Source organism: Sceloporus undulatus, chromosome 6 (genome assembly GCF_019175285.1).
Source record: "Sceloporus undulatus isolate JIND9_A2432 ecotype Alabama chromosome 6, SceUnd_v1.1, whole genome shotgun sequence".
In the NCBI taxonomy this organism is placed as follows: Eukaryota; Metazoa; Chordata; class Lepidosauria; order Squamata; family Phrynosomatidae; genus Sceloporus; species Sceloporus undulatus.
The window spans coordinates 135708589-135722399 of NC_056527.1; the positions used below are offsets into that span (position 1 = coordinate 135708589).

General features: G+C 42.6%; 1 protein-coding gene across 3 annotated transcripts in view; it reads left to right on the forward strand.

Annotated features, from left to right (window-relative positions):
* Window positions 1–10259, forward strand: part of TBCEL (tubulin folding cofactor E like) — a 21412-nt gene extending 11153 nt beyond the window's left edge. For 2 of the 3 annotated variants that reach the window (XM_042475095.1, XM_042475098.1), the window contains exons 6-9: window positions 299–555; window positions 1589–1718; window positions 2326–2442; window positions 7221–10259. In XM_042475095.1, coding sequence (XP_042331029.1) covers window positions 299–555; window positions 1589–1718; window positions 2326–2442; window positions 7221–7539 — 823 coding nt within the window. In that variant the 3' untranslated portion in view covers window positions 7540–10259. The remainder of the gene's footprint in view (window positions 1–298; window positions 556–1588; window positions 1719–2325; window positions 2443–7220) is intronic. The other variant, XM_042475097.1, reaches the window with a different exon arrangement.
* The last annotated feature ends 3552 nt before the right edge of the window (window positions 10260–13811 follow it).

The window sequence follows — 13811 nt, forward strand, 5'->3', positions numbered from 1 at the left end:
AAGCTTCCTCTTGTATACTGTAACTCACACAGTTCCCCAAACCAACATGGGGCATTGGCCATGCTGACTGGTGGATTATGGGAGCTATAGACCAACGAAAAAGCCTGTTTTTGCAACGCTTTCTAGTTTGGATGCCCCCTGATTTTAGCTGGTTTTCTTTGCTAGAAAGGACATTCCAATGTGCCATTTCCTTACATAAAGAAAACTCTACAAAATGAGTGTGCATAAACCATATGTCAACAGCTTTCATTCAGTTGGAAGCCTGGAAGTGTGAGTGTTTTTCATTTTCTCCCTGCAGCTTGGAGGAACTCTTCCTGTGCCTTAACGACTATAAAACAGTGTCTTGTTCTCCAGTTTGTTGTCACTCTCTCAAGTTACTCCACATCACTGACAATAATCTCAAGGACTGGACGGAAATCCGAAAGTTGGGGGTCATGTTTCCATCGCTAGACACACTTGTTTTGGCTAATAACTACCTAACAACCATTGAGGACCCGGAAGATGCCTTGGCAAGGCTGTTCCCAAATTTGCGATCCATCAGTCTGCACAAGTCAGGTGAGATCCTGAAAGAAGCAGCTCTTCCTAAATCAGAATTCAAGTTGTGTTGTAAGTGGTTCTCCCTGCTCCGTCCCTGCTGCCAATACACAGGTGCACATAATCACACCTTGTTGTAGATAAGCTGCTGCTACTGTGATCTTGTTAACAAGGAAATGAGCATTTTGTTTATTTAATTATTTACCACCTTTGAGCTGTCTTTCAGAGATTTAAAGCCCTAATGTGTACAATATGATCAATAAAACAAGGCAAAATAATATAGATGTTAACATTATTCCTACAAAGATAGACACACACAGTTCTAAAACGAGCAGCACTAAAGAACCCCATAAAGCAGCTGTTAATTAAAGGGAACAAAATCATTTGTTTATTTTTGTATGTTTCCTTTCTCCTGAATGGATCTTAAAGGGACTCTCAACATGAATTAAAATAAAGTATGCAGATTAAAACATAATAATAAAAGTTTTAAAATAATATCCATTAAAGACCTGTCACCAAATAAAGTGTTGCTCATTTCCTTGTTAAAGTGGAAGGAGAACAGGGAGGGAACTAGTCCTGATTTCCTGTGTCAAAGAGTTCCACAACCAGAGAACAATGACTGAGAAGGTTCTCTTCTGTGTTCTGCTCAGATGAGAAAGCCCTCCCCTGAGGATCTTAAAACTCATGCAGGCTCATATTGGAAGGTTTATAGGTCCTATAGAGCTTTATAGGTCATAACTGACACATTGAATTGCAAATCCAAATTGGGAATTCATGTCTTTGGGTGGGGAAGGGGAATTGAAGAACAAGTAATGATAAAATTGCCTGAACCTTGTGGGGCTAGCAGACCTTGATAGGACCTTGTCTTGTGGTTCACCCACCCTCAGCTTAGTTAGAGGTAGAAAGTGATTCTGTATATTTCTGGGTGGGTGGCTCTGCACACCTCACAAACTCAATTTCTGATTTCTCAAGCACACTGTTGTGATTCTCTCATCTTTCTAAATCCTGCACCTTTTTTTCTTACCTAAACACTTCCTTTTCTTTTTTAAAAAAGCAGGTCTGCATTCCTGGGAAGACATTGACAAGCTCAATTCTTTCCCCAAGCTTGAGGAAGTGAGGTTGTTGGGCATTCCTCTCCTTCAGCCATACACCAATGAGGAGCGCAGGAAGCTGGTAATAGCAAGGTCTGAAGTTTATTTTTGCCTTTATACCTCTTGTCCATCCCCTCAAAATGTTCCCCCCATCCATGCTGCCCAGCAGATGTTAATGTGAACCTTCTGGTCCACACCAAATAGACTTTGTTTCTGTATGTTTCACAGAAGTAGGTTGTTCATCTCATCTGCCTCTTTCCTCCACTTCTTTTTTCTAAGGGATCTCAGGAGCTGTTTGACACTTGGATACTATCAGGGAGATCTCTTTACACAGTACCTACCTAGAAATGCAGAGGCGGTTGGTTGAACAGAACTGCAGCCAATTTTTTAAGGACACAATATTTTATGAAGCAATTCTGCAAGCCCAACCAGAAGAAGGGTGCTTGGAGAATTATAGAATACATTTATATTCAAATTATAATACATGGTTTTAAATCAAATGCTCCCTTCCTGGGAGCTGGTATAAAATCCCATTCCTTTGAGAGATATGTTGGGGTGTCTTGGGTTCTGGTGGGGGATGAAATCTCCTGAGAACACAAATCTCATTTTTGCTGATGACTTTTAAATTATGGATTTAGTTCCCCCATCCATGCTGCCCTTATTAAGATGTTAATAATTCCCCTTCTTTTGTACATGGCAGGTTACCATCTATCACTAAGCTGAATGGAAGTGTCATTGTGGAAGGGGAGCGAGAAGATGCTGAGAGGTTTTTCATTCGTTATTACATAGATTTTCCTCAAGAAGAAGCCCCTTTCAGGTGAGATCTTCTGAACCAAGAACTGGGGGATTGTTGAGTTTAAGACTATCCAGGAGACTGAACTGTAAACTGAGATGCCCCAAGTTCAAATCGCACCTCACCAGAAACTCACTATGTTGCCTTTGACTGGGGTAGGAAAATTGCCGCCATCCATATGTTTGGGGCAATAGTTTTTATAGCTCTTCTATTACCTTGTCTCTGTGGGGCTGATTGGACTTACGGAAACATCTGGAGATATTCTAACTACTATTGCCATTTGTAAACACTGAGGCTGTAGCTATACTGCAGAAATAATGCAAGTTTGACACCATTTTAACTGCCATGGCTCAGTGCTGTGGAATTCTGGGATTTGTAGTTTGTTGTGACACTCGACTTCTCTGACAGGAAGCTAAATAGCTCATAAAACTAAAAACCCCAGAATTCCATAACATTGAGCCACAACAGTTAAACTGTTATCAAGCTGCATTATTTCTGTAGTGCAGATGCAGCCTGAGCCTGACTTTGTTACAGGTGTTGCAGTATTTACAACAGGTTTGCAACAGCCTTATTATTTGAATGGGGCAATGCCAAATGTTGTTTATCTTATACATAGGACATCATCAATGTATAAAATTGGGGTCATACAGGGATTGTACGGGCAGTATAGGCAAGTTGCCTATCCCTACCAGCTTACAGATCTAAAACTACATAGGAAAAGAGGAAAGACCCAAGGAAAAAGAGGGTAGGCGATACTGTCCACAGTTACAACTGGAAATGGAGTTTAGAAAGATGAACCAAAGTGCAGTGAAAAAGGAGGTTTTTTTCATTGCAAATGCAGTGCAAAGTAGTTCATGTTCGTCTTTTTCTCACACAGACAAAATTGATAAACCCTTTGTCACTTCCTTGAGACTTTCCCCTGCAGAATATATGTTTTGATCCCTTATCAACGCACTGCTTCATAATATAAAGGTGGATATTTCTACCTCAACTACTGAAATAGATTAACCCATAGCAGGACAGTGCAGTCTGTGATAAGCTAGAGTAATGCATGTCCCAAACAGGGAATAAAAGAAGTCTCATACCAGGAAAGCTTTACTACATGAACGTTGAGAAGGAAATGAGTTTGCTTGGTCAGAAATGGCTTGAAGGCACACAGCAACAACAAGAAAATGTACAGCACCTCCTTTGTAAACATAACAGTTGGTTTCCTGTTATCTTAGTGATGAGATATGTGTGTTGGTCTCATGGCCTAAGAATTGTCAGCAAGGCATCCCGGTTCTGTTCTTGTTTTTAAAATGCCCCTGAACATTCCAGCCAGCTGGTTCTGCTTGTTCTGCTTAGGTTGTGTGTAAAAGGGTAGGGAAATTTGGATTCAACCTCCCATTGGTTCATGGCCTCTAAGCAATGCTGAGTGTCCCTCCCACCCTTCTCTCTTCAATGGCCCCTTTGTTCAAGTGCCCTCATCTGCGTGGGGTCTCTGACCGACTTGTGTACCCATTAAAGTCCCCCTTCCCTCCCACCTTCATGGAGCTTTTCAGAAATACCTTCAGAGCAGTTGCATATAGCTGAGATGGTGTCCCCAGAGACCAAAGTTCAGGTTCCACATCTTAGACCTTTTTAGCCCCTGCTTGATGTTCGATCTGTGAGAGGAGGGGAGAGGGATCCTTTCCTAACCCATTTCATTCTTTCATCTTCTCTTCCACCTGTAACAGAAACAAAGCTGCCCGCTCTTGCCTTGGATTATTTCAGAACCGTTTTCTTGTGTATTCAGTATCCAACCCATATCTCTGTCTGCACCTGTTACTATTTAAGGAATATCATGTTAAAACACAGTTAAGCAAAATATAATATTTGCACACAAATTGAAAAGCAGTTTAAAAGCAAATGGATAAACAAAATACAGTAGTCCCTGGGGAAAGCCCCTATCTCAGCAGCCACTCAAAAGGGTTTTTGGAAAAAATAAAATAATAAAAAAGATATTTTCCTGCTGGTTGAAGGAATAAACGGAGTGTGCCAATCCTATAATGGAATTTCACATGCAGAGAACATCTAGCAAGATGTCCCTCATCTGCAGTTCCACCAAATGTCCCCAAAAAATCATGAGCGAAAGGAAAAAATGAAGTGTTTTCAACATTTCTCTCATACTCATGAGGGCTGAAACTTTTTTAGGCCTGAAGCTGGCTTGAAATGCCTGTTCAGATTGTATGCTGTGCAGATGTGCTGTTTATACAGGGACGTGCTAAGCACATACAGAACAGGTTTAAAATGAAGGAAGCAAAATTCCCCATAGTCACCAGCTTTCTCAGTTCATAATCCCAAGCAGTGTGTCCAAAAAGGCAGCTCTTTCTGCAGTTTGGAGCCCAGCTGAAGAAACTACCTTTTGCTCGTCATAAAGTATCAGTTCTTCCACTTCATTTTGCTCTCGGCTTAATCTGTGCTCATTTCACCTGTACAGAAAGCATGTATGTGGGAGGTAAGAAAGAGAGAATAGTGCTGAGACCTCGTCAGTCAAGGTGTTGTTTCCAGACACCTAACATTGCAGCTTTTGTTAAGCTGTATGTGAGAAAGGCGGTTGCCTATTGCCAGAGACAACCTTGTCACTCATCCCGCCATTGAAACTCCAATTGCAGTATCTGAACAGGAAAAAAAAAACCCACCCTCTTTTTTTTTTTCTTTTTTTTTTCCCCCCCCCCCCCCCCCCGGACCCATGCTGTGTTTTGTCTGTGTGCTCCTGTGAAGTGTTTTGATGTCAGTGATTGGAGGTGTTGAAATGCACCCAGGGAGGCTCCTTGTCCTCATCATTTTCCTGCTACCAGCTCAAACCAATATTGGCAGTGATTCCATTTCTGAAAATACAGATCTTCCTGCCTCCTCCACTGCATAATTGTTCCCCAAGCAGGCTGATTTGTATCTTAATATGAGCTATGAGAGCTAGAGCTGGGGTGGGGTGGGGGCTGCCCTCAAGGACTCCACCTCATGATGAAGGCTGGTTTTGTCCAAGATGTTTAAAGCGTAGTGCCCTATGTCGGCTACCTCACCATCCCGGCAGACAGAGGCTCTGCTGTTGAGGGAACATTCCTACATTTCACAGGAGTCCCATGTGGGGCCTCCCACTCCGCAGTTGCCTGGCTCCATCCTTCCCTGACAGGAGCAGTGACACAGCAGCAATCACATTCAAGCCCCAAGTTCAGACCGGAGACAAAAGGAGCTTTCAGTCTCGGGCATCGCTGGGAGACTCTGAAATGTTACCTCCTCTCAGCCATTCTTTGTCTTTGTCTTTTCAATTACCTTGTACTTGGGGTTGACTTTTTGCCACTTTCCCAGCCCGGCAGAAGAGACTCTGTCCCCTAATTCTAAGTCAGAGAGATACTCAACCAATGCAGTGGGGAGAGCAAGAGGACAAATCCCAGGGACACAGAACAAAGAAACATCTCTGGGAAAATGGAAAAACTTGTTGAACAGGTTTGTGGCCATCCAGGCAAGGCACTGCTCTACTCTCCCACCTTGACCCCACAATTCCGGCATCCCTTATCATCTCTGCTCATGAATGCCACACATGGATCTGTGATACAGAACGAATCTTAAAGCCGTGTGCCCTGGGCACAATTTGCACACAAGCAGAACGTGAGCAGAAGTAATGTTGTTGTTGTTAATAGCCATTAAGCCAACTTCATCTTTTGCTGACTCTATGAATGAGAGTCTTCCAGCTCTCTCATCAAACACTCTGTTCAGGTGTTGCAGACTCAGGGCTATGGCTACCTTGATTGAGGCCATCCAGTTGTAATGCAGTCTTCCCCTTTTTTTACTACCATGTTGTTGTGTGCCTTCAAGTATTTTCCAACTAATGATAACCTTAGGGTCAAACCTGTCACAGGATTTCTTCAGCAAGCCTTGTTTAGTGAGAGGTTACCTTAGCCTTCCTCTGAAGTGGAGAGGGTGTGACTTGCCCAAAGTCACCTAGTGAGTTTCCATGGCTTGAACCCCAGTCTCCAGAGTCTTAGTCTATGCTCGCTTCTACCTTAGAAGGCATTATTTTTTTAAATGAGTTGTGTTTTCACATGATATGTCCAGAATATGACAGTCTCAACTTAGTCATCTTAGCTTCAAGGGAGCTAAAGTTCGATTTGCTCTTAGACCCATTTGTCTTTTTGGCAGCCCATGTTATCCATAGAACTGTCCTCCAGCTCCACATTTCAAATGAGCTTATAGTCTTTCTATCAGTTTTCTTCCCTGTCCAGCTTTTATAGCCATACACAGAAATCAGCAATACTGCAGCATGGACTTCAAATTTTGGGGGGGAAAATCATTTTATAAAACAAAGGATGGAAGGCCAGATACTGATACCTCTGCAGCTTCAGACTGGCTCTCTGTTTGAAGGACAACACAGTAAAGCACATTTGGTCACTGTTTGCTGCTAGCAGAGGGAGGGAGGGAGGGAGCCACTTTTCATTTAACATCCGTTCAGTAGCAGCCAGTGGAGCTAGGGGTGGGTGTGTATTGCATGGTAAATTGAAGCTACCTTATTTGACTGCTGTGGTAGTAATGAGGATGTTGAATTTCAGTAGCATCACTACTGAAAAATGCACATCTCATCACTTGACTCATCATGAATTTTTATCTCTTACCCCATAGGGCAGGTCCAGCAATAACTAGTTAGTGGCCTTTAGGGGCCTTGGTGCCAAAGGAACCCCAAACAAATCAAAATATAAATAATTTCAATGCATTTATTTAAAAGAGTTTTAATAAACAGTTGCAGTTCTGTATCTATCTTTTTCTCTCCCCCCCCCCAACTTTCCCAGGTATCATAAACTAGTGACAAAATACGGGAAGCTGGAAAAGCTAGCCGTTGTTGACCTACGGCCCCAGAGCAGCGCGAAAGTTGAAGTTCACTTCAAAGACCAGGTGGAGGAGATGACCATCCGCCTGGATCAGACGGTAGCAGAATTAAAGAAACAACTGAAAGGGCTGGTCCAGTTGCCAACCAGCAGCATGCTAGTCACCCACTTGGACCATGAAGCTCCCTTTGGTCCTGAAGAAATGAAGTACAACTCGCGGGCGCTGCATTCTTACGGCATTCGGGATGGAGATAAAATCTATGTGGACTCAAAGGCCAAATAGCCCTCCCCTTCCCCCAAGCTTCAGGTGGTGCATGACCACACACTCCACCCCGTGCACGCAATTGAGGACTTTTCTGCAGAGGAGGAAGGGAAGGGTGGGGATTTTGTTTTGGTTTGCCCAGTTGAGGGTTGGTTTTATGTACATCCCAGGTAATTTCTCTAGCCCAGGTTTTTAGCAGGCCCAGATCAGTGAGACTTAGCATCATGATCCAGCCCAGATGGTGATGGTTTTAAGAGGAGGTGACCAACTTCAACCGTGTGTGCGGCTTTTTCTTTGGTTTCTCCGCTGTACTTATGAACTTAGCACAAAAGGTTTGCTTCAAAGCCCAGAGGGTTATTAATTCTCACCCAGTCACAGAGTTGGACCCTTCAGAACATACATTTAGGTACACGGTTAAACAAAGAAGATTTTACAGGGCTCATGTTGACTCGGGGTGGACTCAGATTTCAGATGGCCGCATTGCCATCTATTCACCTGGGTGGCCTGCCATCTCTTTGTTACCCAAGATCAGTTTGGAAAGCGGGGTGGGGGGTGGGGGACCTGTGAGTTGTGTTCTACAAGACGTATGTCTGTGGAATATCCAGTGCCCTTCTGTAAGCAAGCTAAAGACAATTTAAAAAAAAAATCTGATAAGAGACACACACGTGTATTAGCACACTGCAGCTTCTAAAGCACAGTAACCAGGAGACGTTGCTAAACGATGATCACTTGGATAAACTTTTTGGCTGGCTTGCTTGCTCTCTAAAATCAAGTGGGGGCCAGCTGGGCACAGAAAACACCAAGCATTAAATGGAAGCACTTTTCATTATGGGTCAGTGCACCAGCCGCAATGCAGTATGTTAACTGTTTTAGGAAGGTTCGCTCCCCATTTGGTTGAAATATCCCTCAAGTCCGAAACAGCTGGTATGATTCTTCTCATCTGGTTGTTGGCTGAAGGATCTCCAAAACCTTTATGTTTTGTGTGTGTGTGTGTGCTCTAATAGTATTAATTTTGTATTTTTCTCCTCCCTTCCTCCTCCCAGAAGCTGTGCCCCTCTCCCTCCTCCCATTTTCAGTGTTATCCTTACAGTAAATGTGTGAGTTGGGGTTGATTTTGAAGTAAGGATTGGCATGAGGGCACCCAGGGAGTTGAGCTGAGTTTGAATAAGATTTTCTGTAGTTGCAGGACTACACTAACTGCACTAGGGCAGAAACCAAAGTTGGGAGTCCAAATGTTTGATCATACTTAGCACTTTTCAACGCCAGTATAGAAGTGGCTGGGCCTTTTGAGGAGGGTGTCAGCAAGTCACTGTGTTGAGCTTGCCTTCTTCCCATCCAAAGATGTGTCTAAAACTGCAGCAAGATGGGCTTCTCTTGCACCCCACTGAAAGCAAATCTCCAGTGGTTGGGGAAAAGAATGTGCTTCAGTTGTTTCTTTAAAATAATTGGGGAGCTGTCATTAAGGGTATGTCACATACTGTCCACTGTAGACAACCTTTCCACATACTTTTCCTCCCCATGCTGTTTAATGTGGCTATGTTCTAGGAAATCATTTGTTTTCTTTTTTAAAAAAATACATTACTTTGTTAAGTCAGGTGGGGATTTTTCTAAGCAGCAACCTCCTTTGCTTATCTGTCAGCTTGACTAATTGAAAACTGGAAAATCGCTCTGTTTTTACACACGTCCATTTTGAAAAAAGGGGCCAGGAGTGGAGATCTTCCGTCATTCACCCCAGGCAGTGTTGCTGGGCTCTTGTTACTTATGAACTTTTGACTTTAGTTACTTAGCTTCCTTGCCCCAACATGCAGGGTTTCCTTCCCATGATGCATCTTTACTCTCTTGGGGGTTCTTTATTCATATATACCCAAGAGCTTGTGTAATTCTCTTCCTACAGCTAACATCTGCAGCGTGGGAAAGCAAAACAATAATCTTGTTGGGGTTTTTTAATAATGGTAGAGGAGGAGACGTTCTTTTGAGACAAATCAAAAGTTCTTCTCTGTCCCGTTGGATAGCAAAATGCCTCTTTATGACCTGGCAGTGGAGCTCCAAAGCAGCGCTTCAATGTACAACGGTGTGTGTATATGTGTGTGTGTGTATATATATATTTACACATAGCAGGAAATGGTCATGTTAATAAGATATTTTATTATAAAGCAAAGTTTTATTGAAAGATAGGGTTATGTAATAATAGTATGCTATTATTTTATCCCTGGACGTACTGTACAAAGTACAGGAGTCCTGCGGTCTGGGTCAGAGGACTGGTTTAGGCGTGAAGGAATGGCCCATCTGGTTGTATAGAACCATATTTCTCACCCATCTCCCTACTCCAATATTTATAGCATAACACATTAAAAGAGGTATTGTAACTACCTGCCAGCTGTGTTCAGTGCAGAAGTGTTGGCATTTTAGAAGGAACTATCCCATATATTAAAATTCTTTGAAGGGATTCCATTGACAATTCATGTGTCTGTGAGTGTCTCTGCACTCAAAATAGAAAGGGTATTATCAAAATTATGTGTGCAAATCCCAGGGCTTTTTGATCTCTACACTTCAGTTTTAAAAACTGGAAACGTGTGGCTTGTTTCTAGCCATGTTACACTTTAGCAACAAAAGCAATTGGGCCTTGATACACCTTAAAGACCAAATATTTCATGGGTGGTGGTTCATTTCATCAGGTCTGGTGGAAGTGGACAGTATCCACAAAAGCTTATGCTATAATAAAATGTGTTGAGATCTTTTAAGGTGTCATAAGGTGTTGCTTTTGCCCATACGCTGACCTGTTTGGAATTTTTTCTTTCTTTCATAAGAGGACAAACCTGTTGGGATTTGGAAGATGCACGGGATTAAGGGATCTGAGGAAGTAGGCTCAAGTCTACGAAAGGTCATTCTACCAAATTCTATCTTTCATTTAGTCTCAAAAGTGTTGCAAAATTCCCTTTGCATAGGAGATTAATGGTTTAACCAGTTAGGTTGTTGCAAGGAAAACCTGTGAGCAAAGAAGCATGCTGCTTTATGTAAAAGGCACACACATCCTGTCTAGATGTGTTATGTGTTTGACTTGATTCACATACTAAAAGCACCTCATTGACACCATTGTCCAGCTGCTTACATCCTGCATATAGCACTCAATGAACATATACTTAATTTTTAAAAAATCTGTTACACGCCTTGCCATGCTGTGGAATTGAACAAGATGTGCCAATGTCACATTGGGATCTTAGTTCAGTTCTATAGCAACTTGTTGTATAGTTGTATCTTCTTTAAAAGATGTATACACAGAGCTTGCCCTTCATCTGGTAGGACCTGACTGAAAACCTGGATGTGCAAAGTGGCTTCCATGCAGTGCCAATAATTGTTGGCTCTAAATTACATCAGATGATTTTGGGACAGTAGGGACCAAGCGGGAAAGATAAGCATTTTGCCCTTTTGTTCATCATTGCTTGCACCTCTGTTCATGAATTCACCATAAGATAATTCTTAATCTTGTTCACACTTAACAATGTTGGCGGGCAAAACATTGCTAGTTCTTACTGCCTGACCCATCGATAACATCCTTGGTTGTGTCCACTAAGCTGGGTAATATGAGCTGCCATAATGACTTGCTCCATGGCTGCAAAGTGAATCATAGTATCTCACTTCCTGCAAAGCAATTGGAGCATTAAGTAATCCTTCCCTGTTCTTTTAAAATCATAGCTTTCAATTCTAAGAAGCCACGCCTCTAGTTCTTATTGGGGTTCTCTGCTTGCATAAAAGTCTGTGCCATAAAGTGTGGGACTATGATGTTTTGTTTTGTGGGTGGGAATGTTCAAGTCAATGGAAAAAAGCAGGATGCTTTTCCTATCTCAAATGCCCTTTTGCTTTCTAGAGGATGCCAACCTACGGTTGTTGGCACTTAATTGGACATAGCTGGGTGATAGCAGAATATATTTGTGTCTATAACCAGGTTGGCCCATGCGATTTAATTCAGATAATTAGATAATATATGTAGCACTTTGTGGGCCCATACTGAACATGTGGGGTCTGGATGTGTTCTTCCCCCACTTCCTAAGAACTCAGGAATGATCATCTCGGTACTAAGCCATAGGAAAAGGCTATTGGCCTGTACTTGACTCCAGCAGTTGTATGGGTTAAGAAAGGCTTGGTTTACAATACTGGTGCAGGGTTGAGAAGCCAAGTTCTGTGCATGCTAGACCCAAATTTAGCATTCAGAATAAATTATGCAAATTGTGGAACCTGCATCAAATTTTGCCTTCATTATTAAATTGGGGAAGAACTTTTGGGTATTCCTCAGCCCCATCATGGCTCACTAGCGAATCACATTTATGGTGTCCACGATGGTACGTATATAATATTGGCTTCAGTTTGAGATCATTTCATCTCTGGACTGCACCCCCTATTTTCATGATATAAAATGCTTTAAGACTTCAGCCTAAAGCCCTGTGTAGTAGTCAAGACCTGAAGAGAAACTATGCACAGCCCCACAAAATAGCCCTCAAATTTGTAATGGCTGGCTGTACAATAAGTTCTGGAGAGAGTTGCCCTTTCTCCCTCTCTTGCACTTAAGGTTTTAAAAGAGTATGTTCCTTTACAGCTTTCAGAGGAATGGCCACTGCTTCTAGCTGTGCATTGCTTGTTGCAAGTATTGCCCAGATTTTGCCCAGATGCTTGAACAATGGTCTGGAAAGAATACCTGTCATACTCAATAAGGTTCTCTTCTATATACTGTATATAGGACTGCATTGTTTGTCTACGTTATCCATATGAAAGGATGGCAAGAGCATGGAATGATGTAGATAGGACTGGAGCTATAATAGGACTGGTCTCAAAGCTGGTGTATGGTGAGCGGCTTGCAAGAGTCTCCTGGCTACTGCTGCTCATCGTTGCTGGTTTTCTTTCTTTCCCTCTTTGCTTTCTGGTTCAGATGAGCAAAGTCCTTTGGATGGGAATAGTGCAGGAGAAGAGGAGATGCTAGGGACCGTGCATTTTTTGATAATATCTCTGCCCCTCAAATGGGACACATGGACAGTAAGGAGAAGACAGAGAAAATATACATGCACACAGACTGACAAGAGCTACATCTGCACTGCAGAAATACAGTGGGGCTGTGGTATCTGCTGGGGTTTGGTTCCAGGACCCCCCATGAATACCAACATTCATGGATGCTCAAGTCCTATTAAATACAATGGCATAGTAAAATTATGTCCCCTTCCCTAAAAGCAAAATCAAGATTCGCTTTTTGGGGATTTATATAGTTTCAAGCCATGGATGCTTGAGTCTGTGGATTTTAAAAACCATGGATAGAAAGGGCCAACTGTAATGTAGTTTCACACCACTAACTGACATGGCTCAATGCTGTGGAGTCCTGGGATTTGCAGTCTGCAGAACACTGGCATAAAAGGCTAAATATCTCACACAACTATGAATCAGGGAATTCCACAGCATTGAGCCATGGCAGTTAAAGTGTTGTTGAACTGTCTTATTTCTGCAGTGCAGATTAGCCCAAGATAAGCCTGAGAGCCACTAAAAACATGGACCTGGTGCTGTCAGTACTCCTTTATTTCACTTTTCAGTCCATTATCTGGTCAATCTATTATCTTGTGGCTTGTTGGCTTCAAAGGACAACACACATCAAGGTAGTGAAATCTGGTTGTCAGTGGTGCCCTGCAGGAATCATTTATCCAGGGTACATGGGGAGCAACAATTTTGCAACACGCACATCCTTTTCAGAAGGGATGGAATTGATTGAGGAATATTTAGTTAAGTGAGGGTGGGCTACACTCCTAGGATGAGTGCCGAACGTAATGCTATAAAATATTTGGAGATGTGATGGTTGCTTCTCATTTGGCATCCCTTGGAGAATACATACGCACAACTGTAAGCACAAAGTGTAGCAGTTTCAGCAAATGAAAATGTTTTCTAACTGATCAAATACACCGAAGGTCATCACTTAACAATTGTGGCAACTGGGACTTTTTGGAACACACAGCGGGGAAGTGATGGATTAATGCAGACAGGGCAGAGAAGCAGGTCTAATTTTCTCCGCAACATCTATTGAGCCCAGATAAATTCTAGTGGCATCCTTCAGCTGTCTTGCAGTGTCACTGTTGGTGCTCCTCTGGACGCAAATTCATACCACTGGTGTTGCTTTGGGATCCGCCATTACTAACCTGGGCAGTGCTGAAAATCTGAATGGCATTTAATGGAGTGGTACAGTGGTGTGGCTGAACTGCACCTTCTCATATTCCTCACTACTGGTGGGGCTGCTGGGTGTTGGAGTTCAGTACCTGGAGGGC